At 40.8% G+C, this 12,212-nt stretch overlaps 1 protein-coding gene across 1 annotated transcript in view; it reads right to left on the bottom strand.

Moving 5' to 3' along the window:
* The window catches only part of tpcn2 (two pore segment channel 2), a 33,777-nt gene that overhangs the window by 2,143 nt on the left and 19,422 nt on the right, over positions 1-12,212 (bottom strand). The window contains exons 11-24 of the mRNA XM_034208409.1: positions 9,530-9,621; positions 9,338-9,419; positions 8,777-8,866; positions 8,554-8,673; positions 4,066-4,125; positions 3,171-3,299; positions 2,746-2,795; positions 2,282-2,381; positions 2,126-2,197; positions 1,755-1,828; positions 856-958; positions 551-633; positions 396-477; positions 102-193 (exon numbers count right to left, since the gene is read on the bottom strand). Of these exons, the coding sequence (XP_034064300.1) occupies positions 102-193; positions 396-477; positions 551-633; positions 856-958; positions 1,755-1,828; positions 2,126-2,197; positions 2,282-2,381; positions 2,746-2,795; positions 3,171-3,299; positions 4,066-4,125; positions 8,554-8,673; positions 8,777-8,866; positions 9,338-9,419; positions 9,530-9,621 (1,229 nt within the window). The remainder of the gene's footprint in view (positions 1-101; positions 194-395; positions 478-550; positions 634-855; positions 959-1,754; positions 1,829-2,125; positions 2,198-2,281; positions 2,382-2,745; positions 2,796-3,170; positions 3,300-4,065; positions 4,126-8,553; positions 8,674-8,776; positions 8,867-9,337; positions 9,420-9,529; positions 9,622-12,212) is intronic.

The raw sequence follows: 12,212 nt of genomic DNA, 5'->3' as shown, positions 1-12,212 counted from the left end.
TCATGGACAACAGAAGAAGGATTGGACAAAAAGTTAGCTGTGGTTTGACAGATAGATTTATAATTACCGGTATATGAATTACAAAACAGTAGTGAACCTACCTGAACATGAGTTGAACAGATGTTTCATATCTGATCCTCTCCACATCTGTAACAGAGCAGCTGTGACTGCGGTCCCATTTATAGATGAAGTTCTGTCAGAAAACAAGGAACAGAGTATTTGTGCTGTTAGAATGTTTAATGTGTGTGTACGTTGTTGTGTGACAACCACGCACATTTTAAGCCAATACAGTACCAATTGCTGGCTTCTTGAAAGTTGATGTACCAGGAAGTGCTTTGGTTCAACTGTTAGCTAAATGTAATGAATGAGTGTTTGTGATGTCTGAGGGAACTGACCTCTAAGATGAGCGCCACAAACAGGTTGACCCACATGACAGAGGAGGTGAGCCACCAAGACACAAAGTAGATCTTTGACCACCTGGGAAAAACAAAACGTGATCATCAGGATCAACACCAGCAACTGTTGTGCATGTGAAATGTGGGTTTCTTACTCAGTGGTGTATCTGCTGTATGCATCCATGAAGGCCTGCCAGTTGTTGACTATCATGACATCATAGAGCAACACGATGGACGCCTGAGAGACAGGAAGGAAATGATTCTCTTTTATCACTTTTCTTTTGGGTATATCCAAGTAACAGTGTGCAACTGTAAACCAGGTTCATAAAAGTAGCTGTACACCATCATTGACAATGGTAACTGATCATCATCAAAGGAAAAGGGGTTAATAATACTTTAACACACAGAAGTTACTGGAACTAAATAGGACAATAAAAGTCTAACTGTTGTTGTTACTCACACCAAAGTCATCAAAGTTATTGGGCCAGTAGCCCAGCTGCTCATAGGTGCCACACTCCATGCTGAAGTTGGAGATGTTCTCCATGGAGGAGTTAGAGAGCCCACTGCAACCAACAACAGAGCGAGTGTTCAACACACAGGATACTATCTGTGAGGGAAGGGCACACTTCCTGCATTGTTGTTTTACCGCACAAAACAGGAGGCTTGCCGCTTATTTCATTTTCTACAGAGTAACACATCTTACATTGTTCAAGTGTTAAATAATGACATCACTATGTAACACTTGCGCTCCAACACATTGTACGTGTTAGCTAAAGGGCGGGACATCTCTAAGAGGTTGACCAATCACAACAGAGCCGGCCAGCTAACCAATCAGAGCAGACTGGGCTCTGGTTTCAGACAGAGGGTGAAAAGAGGTGCTGCAGCACAGGCAGTATGAGAACAATAAAGAGCTTTTTGAACATTAAAGCATGGAGACGTGAAACAGTAGAGACACTAGATACAAATATGAACCTGAAAATGAGCATACTAGGGACCTTTAATTGTTGTATTACTATAATCTATTCTTACTATTAGCAAAGGGCAATGTATGAATCATTCAGCTAGTAGCAACTTCTCATTTTTAGCTTGCACTTAATTTTTGCCCTCGACAGACTGCATCAGTAATCAGTACAACCTTAGTGCATCCCTTTAAGGAATTATAACACATATCATTTAACATCTAAAAAAGACTAAGTATTTATAACAAATAAATATGGCTAGCAAAATCATTTGGATTATAATTTGCTGGATGAAAACTCCGAATGAGTTTCTTATTGACAGTTTGAAGGATTAAATGTAGAATTTATTTTTGAATTGTCAACAGAGATGTAGAAAGAGCTTCATGTCATGGCTACATACCTCATACTTGGAGGAGGTTTGATGGCTCCTTCAAACAGCCAGATCCCAATCACAGCAAACACATAGAACACCACCTGCACAGAGAGCATGAAGAAGACCCGTGTCAGCTGAAACCCTGTATCTCCATAAGTGTGCTTACAGGAAGACCAAACAATATGTTTTTTTAATACAACTTTTTAAATAGAGCCAGTCGATTATCACATGTCATTATTTAGCCTATTAAAACGCATGGTTTTTCCACCAAAACAGAAACATTTTGATTTTCACACAACACTCATATGATGGGAAGAGGCTTTTATGTTTTATTTCAGAAATATTAATCGTTTCTAAATTTGGATCTTCATATATTTTATAGCAGTATGCTGACTCACCATTAGTATCCCTGCAAAGGCTCTGAAGTTCTTCAGCAGGTCCAACAGTGTACTCGCAACCAAAGCCATGAGCTGTTCAACAAGAAGGAACATATGAGAGATATAACGGACATGAACACAGGACATTTATTTGTAGTGTATCTTTGTTTGCCTCACCTTGATGTCTGGGATGATGCGCAGGAAGCGGACCACAATCAGCATGTTGATCAGACGCACCATCTCCCACAGAGACATCACACCATGAGAGGATGGATCCCTGTACACACACACACACACACACACACACACACACACACACACACACACACACACACACACACACACACACACACACACACACACACACACACACACACACACACACACACACACACACACACACACACACACACACACACACACACACACACACACACACACACACACACACACACACACACACACACACACACACACACACACACACACAGTTATTTGAAACATTCTTTTAGATTTTTTCCATACCACTTAACCGTTTTATTCATCATTGTCGATTATCAAAAGAATGAATACCTGAGAGGACCAAACTGAATTTCCATAAACATTTACTCTAAACTGATTTGATGAAAATACAAACCTACCATTGAGAATAAGGAAGCCTGTAGGTGATATATATAGTGATTTGTAGGAGCTGATGGAGACAAAAACACATAAACAATTTATTTAACCTGCAATAACTGATTTCTTTTCCCAGTGAGTTTCACCGGAAAATGAGGAAATACTCCTTTAACAATCTGGATTGACACAGGTTGTCATGAATGACTGTGCTACGCTTACTAAATACTGCTGGAGGATGGTCAAACTGCATTTAAACTTTTGTATTTTGGTCCTATCAACAAAGATAGAATACCATGGGACACTGTACAAAATATGACAAGCTGCTCACATGTGAAAACAAATGAAATCCTTGTGAATATGCTTCTGTTATCCTTAAGAAATGAAACCAGCTTCACATGTGTTATATTTAACGTGACGATAATAAGAGAGAGGGGGAGAGCAGGGTTACCAGGAGCAGGATGGTGAGGAAGCCGTCAAAGATGTTGTTCCTGTAGGAGAGGTACCCTTTCCATCCGAAGGCAAAGATTTTCATGCACATTTCAAACAGGTAATACAGGATGAAGCACATGTTGATGATCTGGCAGTTTGACAGAGGAAAAGGGATTTAGTCCATTAATGAAGCAGGTTATGTTCACAATTTTAGCAGGCAGCAGGGCCCCCAAAACATCAAATGAAACAGATGAGATACTGAGGATTTACATATAGGATTTTAAAGACTTAAATTTGTCTATGAGATACTCTGAGATGGATAAAAGTGTTAGTTAGGGTGTATATCAGGGGTGGGGAGGGGCCTGTTTTTCCTGGCCAAGGTCAGGGTCCTTGAACACAACAGAGCCTAACGTGTCATCACGTGGTATTATGTCTCGTCTGACAGGGGTGCAGTTCTGACGGAGAGCACCAGAACGCGGCTCCGGCACATCAGACATTGCAGTACCCATAAGGAGCCGGATATATGCAGCAGTTTCTGCGTGGCTGTGTCTTTTGTTTTAAGCCCAGTGGCGATCTGTTCATCTGTCAAACTGATCATACAGTCAATAACTTTGTTGTTATTAGCATCTGGTTAGCTAGCTATGCTAACGAATATAAGAAGCTTTTTCTACAACCAGTGAGGTAAAGGCACATCTTTATATGATCATTATAGTTATACAAAAATAAAAGAATAAAGTAAACGGGTATAAAATACTATGACAGTAAAAAATGGTTGTTACAGTTTGAAAGGGGAGTGATTTGTAAAATATCCATAAAGAAAAATAAATCTGTTTACAGTTCTGTTTCATATGAGTGTTGAGAGATGTATCCATAGATCTCCTTAAGACATTATAATAACATTAGCCAGTGCTCACCTCCATGATGTAGTTGTCTCTCTCTGCTGTAGACTTATCAGAGTTCAGAACCAGGATGGTCTGAAACACACAAAATGTACAAATATAATATTGCCATATGGCAGACGATGATATGGTGTGAGAACAAAACATTTAAAAATTGGTGGTGGTTAATGTGTCTGGGAAGATTTCAATGTCTCAGACAAGCGAGAGGAATTGCAGTCAAAGAAGCTTGAAAACATTTGATAGGAAGGCTACATAAAGAATGTCATCATTAAGATATGAAGATGTATGCTGCACTGAAAAGTAGAGTTATTTCAAAGAAAACATACGTATACAAATATATATATATATATATATATATATATATATATATATATATATATATATATATATATATATATATATATATATATATATATATATATATATATTACGCACACCTACGACATAAGGCTGTCTTCCTCAGTGTTAGCCCTACAGACAGGGGCGGACTGGGACTACAAATCAGCCCGGGACTCTCGACCGGCCCACCGCGGTGCCGCAAGTAAATACCGCTAGTAAATTGTCGACGGGGAGGGGTGTGCTAGTGACTTACCGCAGAAGTAGACATTAAGGGTAAAATTGACTTGTATTATCACTGGCACCACCATTGTAACCACTGGCCCGGAGCATTCGTCCAAAAACAAATCGACTAATAATGAAGAAAATTAACACATTTGTTGCAATAGTAATTTATGCACTAACTACATTACTACTTGTACTACAACATTTTAATCATCAGTTCTTCCTCATTTTCCTCAATTGTTCATATTTGGTTTATTAAAATAATGATATTGTGGTCATTGTTAAAAAATGTCTGCTATTATTATTATTATTATTTGTATAATGCACTTTCTGCCTTCCTGTCATTAGGAGTTAGACATGTAATGGCTATGTAATTGATTTGATTAGAACCTTCATTATCCTAAACTGCTGGGACATTTCGCCAATACCTTTATATTGTCTACTCTTCACTTACTTGTCAGCATAGGTCGGCATTGATGTACAGAGCCGACAGAAGACCTTGTTTATATTGGCATCATATTGAGAGGTGCAGTGACGCATCCTAAAACCAGGAAGTAAGCTGCTGGTTCCCTCGACAAAAAGCAATGGGATTTCTCCACAGGGTTTTGGAAAATAGCTGGAAATAAGGTCTGTGGAAAACAAACCTGTTTAATAAATGCACGTTTTGTTCTGCCGGATAATCTCCACATGTCTACCCTACTTTTATAATTTTCTAATCATAAATCTAATCGATAGATTATAAAAGGGTTTTAGGATGCGGCACTGCACCACTAGAAGCCAACTCCATCGATCAAGCTGGCTGAAACTTTCTCTCCCTCTTCTTCTCATGCTCCCTGTCACTCTCCTTTAACTCCTCCGGTGACTTTCTTTTATTTGAAGATAGTTTTTTGCGCGGCGCTTGGCCGGTTACCGCTGGTATTAAAAACATTTTGGCGAATGGTTAGGTGGCGCGATAGTCTGTAGTGAAGGAGCGCGCTCCCGCTCACGGGAGCCTGCTCGCGCCAATAGTATGAAGCTGCAGCGTCGGAGGCTGCACTCTCAGGACCGCACTCCCACGACCCTAGTTGTTTTGCGTATTGTGTTGTGTACTTACCATAGACTGTATATATAAAGTAACATATTATATCTTATATTATTAATATATATATAAATAATTCTGATAAAATGTTATTCCAGCGTCAATAAATGAGTGTTAATCCCAGTGTGTTTAGTGTACAACATCACATGTCATTTCACCTTCAATTCACGGTTTTCAAAACGTTAGCCACATGCTAATGCTAACCGGAAATGAAGAATCTTCAGAATAAAAGTGTTAAGTTAATAGTTAGTGTGAACTTCCGGGTTTTTCAGAATAAAACTGCTTTAAATTAAAACCCTGTATTTAATGTAAATTACGTCATATCAACATTGAAACATTGAGGTTTGGGAAGGAGGGAGGAAGGAAGATTAGGATTAGGTAAAAAGGTAGGGAGTGGTTAGGGTTAGGATGGGGGGAAGGGAAGGGTTAGATTGCGCACTGCATTGAGGGGCTTCAGGCGTTCATGTGAACATGCTCCGTCACGTGCCGCCGTGACGTGCTCCGTCCGACCTGTGTGTGCGGTTCTACAAGTGCAGTCCTGTAACTGCTGTCTCCGACGCTGCAGCGCATGCTACTCGCAGCTCCGCAGCAAACAGCAAACAGCTGTTTGCTTTTCACCCAACAACAACGACAACTGACTCACGGAATGCTATGTTGTAGCGTTGATAAACGAAACAATTTAACTAAATTGCTAGTCAAAATACCAATACCACAGGACAATTTTTTTTTAAGCAATATTGTTAGTGGTCCAAGCGGGCAAGTGGAAAGTACGTTATGCTGGCCCGGGGTGTCTAAATAGTGCTTCCGGGCCAGCGGGCCATTTAATGTCGAGCCCTGCCGGTTACCGGCCGGCCCACATCGTCCGACCGGCCCACTTCAGTACCGGCCCATCGGGATTCGTCCCGAACGTCCCAATGGCCAGTCCGCCCCTGCCTACAGATACTCAGATCAAATAAAACTGAATTTGCTAACCAACCAAAATCCATGTATGCCCTACTGCAGGGGTGCCCAACCTTTTTTGAACCGAGAGCTACTTTTAAAGTTGCCAGTCTGCCGAGATCTACCAGTCCAAATAGAGAGGCGTAGCCATTACTGACAGCCTACTGCCAGGTAAATACACACTTCTACTTTAAAACTGACCTTTGTACGATTAATACTTCATAAAATACTGCAGATCCTTTATCTTACCTCTTTCTAATCTACACACATACAAGTATTTAACTGAAGTTACACAACAGTGTTGTTGATACAGAGTTGGAGTTTATTCACACGTCACACTACAGTGGGTAATGTTTTCAAGAAACATTGAACAGTGCTGCCACATATGACACAGGGAAAAAGGAAATACTCTGAACCCTTTCTTTGCCATTATATAAAAACAGTGTTGCTACACAAGTATAAATGAGGCTTACTAATAAGACAACTCAGATCTGAAGCTACACAGGAATCTGCTGCCAAAGTGCAATAAAAAAGACAACATTAATAGAATCAAACCCTTTTTTTGTTGCATTTTAGTAGATTATAAAAATAAATGCCTTTAAAATAGGATGCAAGCAATACTAGTTTCTTAACCTGAATTGATAATAGACTATAATCAATTTAAGTTTGCATTCTTATACCATTTTGTACAATAATTATAATGAATAAGTTCAAACAAACTCAAACTTACAGCTGATTAATAACGGTATCTAACTTGAGTTTTTATCATATCAAAAACCTGTTGAAATGCTACTGTTATTTTTATTACGCATCGGCAGCCTCCAGGAATGCTTCTGTCACAACTTTGCCGTCTTTGAAAGACTTCATGTGTTTCGCAAGAACGTGACTGACACGATAAGATGCTATGGTAGCAGCCTTGCTCTTGTTGTTGGGCCTGGTGAAAATGGACTGCTGTGCATTTAGCTGTGCTCTCAGGCCCCTCCCCTTTTGGAGCGTAGGGCAGAATTAGGAGGGAATTCCGTCTCGTAGCGTTTGTGCACTGTTTTGAAATGCTGTTCCTAAATTACCCTTCTTCGATAAAGCCACGCTCGCATTGCAGATGAGACAGATGGACTTTGAATTGGAATAGATACAAAAATAATCATCCTCCCACTCGGAGTGAAAATTATATATGTTTTGCTTCTGCCATAATTGCGGTCTTGTGTGTGTGCGGACTGTCACTCCTGTTGACACGGACAACGTTAGCAAACTAGTGCACTGCCCACTGCCCACCAGCCGCGCCCCGACACATGGGGTCACGCCGGCCAATCACAAAGCTTTGATGCGTTCAAGTGCATTATTCTGGCACAGGAAGATTATGTTATAGGACATTAACGATAAAACAGAATATTGTTGTTCTATTTTTAGACACATCTCGCGATCGACCGGGAATCTCCCCGCGATCGACCGGTCGATCGCGGGGAGATTCGACTGGTTGGGCACCCCTGCCCTACTGGCTCATAATATTGTAAATAAAGGCCTGCTGTGCTGCTGCCAACTTCAAATCAAGCTCTGCTTTAAATATGTTCTTCAGATAAAAAAATCTTTGCCAGTTGGACCCATCCAGGATAAATGTAGCTTAATTCACCTATGAGGACTTTCAAGCCCCCATAACCAGACCACTGTCCTCACAGTGATGGACCTTGTAGCGCTTGTTACAAGAGCTGCTTGTGCTGACTCACCTAATCAGACTATTTTTAATACACTTCAAATTGTGTTTAGGGGAAATTCGTTTTTTTCTGGACATCATAACCAGAGGGGTTAACATTTGTCAGATTTCAACCAATTTTGCTAATATACAGTGTGTATGTATGTATGTATGTATGTATGTATGTATGTATGTATGTATGTATGTATGTGTGTGTGTGTGTGTGTGTGTAACTTACACATATGGACATGACATTGGCCAGAGCCACCGCGTTGCCGAGGATAGTGAGATAGTAGTGACTGAAGACATTCTGGAGTCTCTGCAGGACTGGAGAGTTGTACCCGGGCAAAGGAGGGTGCTGGGAGGAACACACACACACACACACACACACAGTCAGAGATATAACACAGAAGTGAATGGTAATGTTGAGTAAACAGCAGAGCCTGTGGACACAGCTTTACCTCCTTAATGCGATCTTTATCCAGTTCATCAAATATCTTCCTGAACTGCTCTCTATCCATGTAGCCAACATCTGCATACTGCTGAACCTCCTGAATCCACATGACATAAAGGAACCAGTCAGGTGAGGATGCATCCTGTCATCTGTATGTCTTGTAACACCCCCATAAACTAGAGGACTAGAAATCATGTGGCTGTGACCTTGAAAATGTCTCGACAACATCTTGTCTCCTAGTTAGCATGTATACACTTTTTTTTTTTTTTAAACGCAGCAAGCTGTCAGTCAGTCACAAGGTAGCCGCGCCCTAAAGCATTCCCTGCTATATCATCTATTTGACTGTAAATGGGACAATATTTGACTAAATTAACATCATACTTTATTGAAAAACACTTGAAACAAGAGATTAAGACAATACTTTCATCACGGAAATATAAGTAATAATTTTACTTAATAATTTTTTTTGTAAAGTTTCTAGGATTCTCAAAAAAAACGTTATTTTGGTGTGTGTGTGTGTGTGTGTGTGTGTGTGTGTGTGTGTGTGTGTATGTGTGTGTGCTCTGACCTTAGTGATAGCTGCTCTGTAGTAGCTCTTCATCTGGACCCTGGACATCACGTTCAGCATCACATCGACAGCCACACCCTCCCTATCAGAGACACCAATACAACTCTCTCCATGTTTCTGTTCATTTTATATAATGGAAGAATGTGACAATACAAACAATACAGCTAAAGATGAAGTATGCGTTTGTCTTACTCAGCAGCCCTTTCCGCTCCCTGGCAGCAGAGGATTTGGAAAGCAGCTCGGATCCCGAGGCGTCTCCTGATGATGGACGTTTGGACCGACATCTGGACCAAAACAAGAACACAATCATTCCCACATTTGACAAAGTAGTTTTATTAGAATAGTTGTGCATTTGTGCTACCTTTTAATGTTCCTGTATAGATATAGATGACATTGCCTTTTTGATATTTAAAGATGAACTGTCAAAAGTATTCTCTCCTTAGGCTCATCTCAATTGAATATTTCACCTCCTCCTTTCCCTCACGCGCGTCCCTTCCTTGCGTCTTAGCTCCGCCTCCGTAAGACGCGAGCGAGAGACACGAGGAAGAGACGCGAGGACAGAGGAGTCCTCAGGTATTAATTGGGATGTCCTCGTTCACTCCAGCGTCCCCATAACAACGCCCTTTACTTCTGGTGCGCGCAGTGTATCACCTGTCACTGGACTCTCCACATCAATCCCTTCAAACCTGGGATTTAGTTTCTCATTGAAATGATTTCGTCCATCTCTTCCATTCATCTCTTTTATTATAGTTTTCTATGTATTAGTTTCGGTCCTGTATTTGTTTTTCCAGCTATAACATTTCATTTAAGTTATAATTATAATCACAACAATAATCATAATTGATGGATTCATTTCCTTATGGTATTTGAGCTTGTTTCAGATCAACTTTTGTATTGGATGTTGTTATTTAGTTTGTCCTACAGAAGAGACACACAAATCACTAACATATGTATTAGTTATTCTACCCGTATTTGTATATATCCTAAATGTCTGACGTTCTGTGGGTCTACCACACATGCATCACAAACCACAAGTCAGAACTGTAAGTTATTATTTTATAATCAAAACATTATTATTGAATTTGTAAGTATATTTCACACACTTTAATGTTTTTATAGAGTATGATCTCCTCATTCGTTTAAGAGATTTAATATATTTTACTCTTAATGAAGCACTTTAAACATTGAATGACTCTGATCCTCCTTTAACGGTACGATCAGCTGCAGTGAGCAGAGGCTGTGAAGGTGGGGGCGGGGCTTTGTGAGTAGTGAAAACACTTCCACGTAGTCTGCTCTCGTGTATCCTCGCTCTCATCTCCTCTGGAAGCCTCCTCCCTCACCCCTCCTCGACTCCTCTGTGTGCATTTAAGAGATTGGGACGTCCTTCAACATGGCGTGTCTTGATCGATTTCCGGGTTAAGTCCCGGAGGAGGGGGAGAGAGGAGTCGAGGAGGGACATTGAGATGAACCTTGAGATGAACCTCTTGTGTCATGTAGAGTTTCACTTCCTGTCTTGGAAGGCTTCTCAATACTCTAATTTCCCTTCCTCGACTCCTCGGTCCTCCGGTAGTGACCCGGAAATGGATTTCAGCGCGCCATGTTGAAGGACATCTCATTTCTCTAAATGCACATCAAGGATCGAGCATCAAGGAGGCTCTCTGGAGGAGCTATGATCGAGGAGACACTGATGCATCCTCCACGGCTCCTCCACGGATGCATTTCCAGGAACGGTGGAGGCGTTACGCACGGCCGGACTTATCTCAGCCAATGACAGCTCTGCATGCATCCCCTGGATATTATTTTAGTAACTGCTTTCATCGCAACACGATGTTTACAGTGAGAACAGCTGTGGGGTCCGTGCAGAAAGCAGAGCAGTGTGTAAAATATATATCACTCAGTATAACAGGACTACATTACTCTCTGTATTTGTATGCTCTAGTTTAGTAGATATCTACATTGGGGATGGGGAACACTCAAAGTTCTTTATTGAGGTAGCCTACATTATTCTTTTTATTTTGTATTTTTCTAAAGGCATCTTTTTGGCCGGAGAGGGCCTTTTATCAGTTGTAGTATTCAAGTTGAAAAGCAATGATTAAAAGTTAATCCAGTCCAGGATTCAAACCAGTTGCGTGGAGGACGTCGCCTCATGCGGGCCGCTGGCTCTATCCACTGGGCTATCTATTCTTTAAACTGTTGAACTTTTTTTTTTTTAATACTCATAATTGTCTTTTTGTTCACAACTTCTCCACATTTTGAAGTGTTTCCCGAGCCAGAACGACCTATCTTTCTTCCTGGCTTGCTCTATAATGATCCAATACAAATGCAATACCAACAACAACTCAACAGCAGCAACGATGCAAACTACGACAACAACCCACACATTGCGCATTGTTTAGAGCGGTCATAAAGTGTTGAAGCGCTCAAATTCTAAACTGTTTCAACTTTCAACCTGTCACCTGTCAGAATCGAGACGAGGCAGTGCATTGAATAACCTGATTGGACGGCGAACCAGTGAGTTGAGTCATTCAGGAAATGAAGCAGTTGCTGCTTCGGACGTCACATGTCACGTGATTTGAAGCAAGCTTCGAAGCACTGCTTCTATGGAATAGGAAAACCAGGGTTTGAAGCCCGTATTGAAGCTTCAGTGTCAAACTGCAATCACTATTTATCCCCTATGTTCCCTCATGGATTTTCTGCCTGTGTTTCCTTGAGCCGTCGCAGTTGTTCCTCATTTTAGTCTTTGACATTTTTCTTTGTATTTTTACACTCCCCTATGTTTCTTGCAGGCATGTTTTCTGTTACAGCTTTACCTTTAAATAAAGCTAGGCATGTGTTATCCTTACTTGCGCCCCTTTTGTTCTGCGTGTGAACTGAC

The sequence above is a fragment of the Gymnodraco acuticeps genome, unplaced genomic scaffold (assembly GCF_902827175.1).
Source record: "Gymnodraco acuticeps unplaced genomic scaffold, fGymAcu1.1, whole genome shotgun sequence".
In the NCBI taxonomy this organism is placed as follows: Eukaryota; Metazoa; Chordata; class Actinopteri; order Perciformes; family Bathydraconidae; genus Gymnodraco; species Gymnodraco acuticeps.
This window is presented reverse-complemented; position numbering and strand designations above follow the sequence as displayed.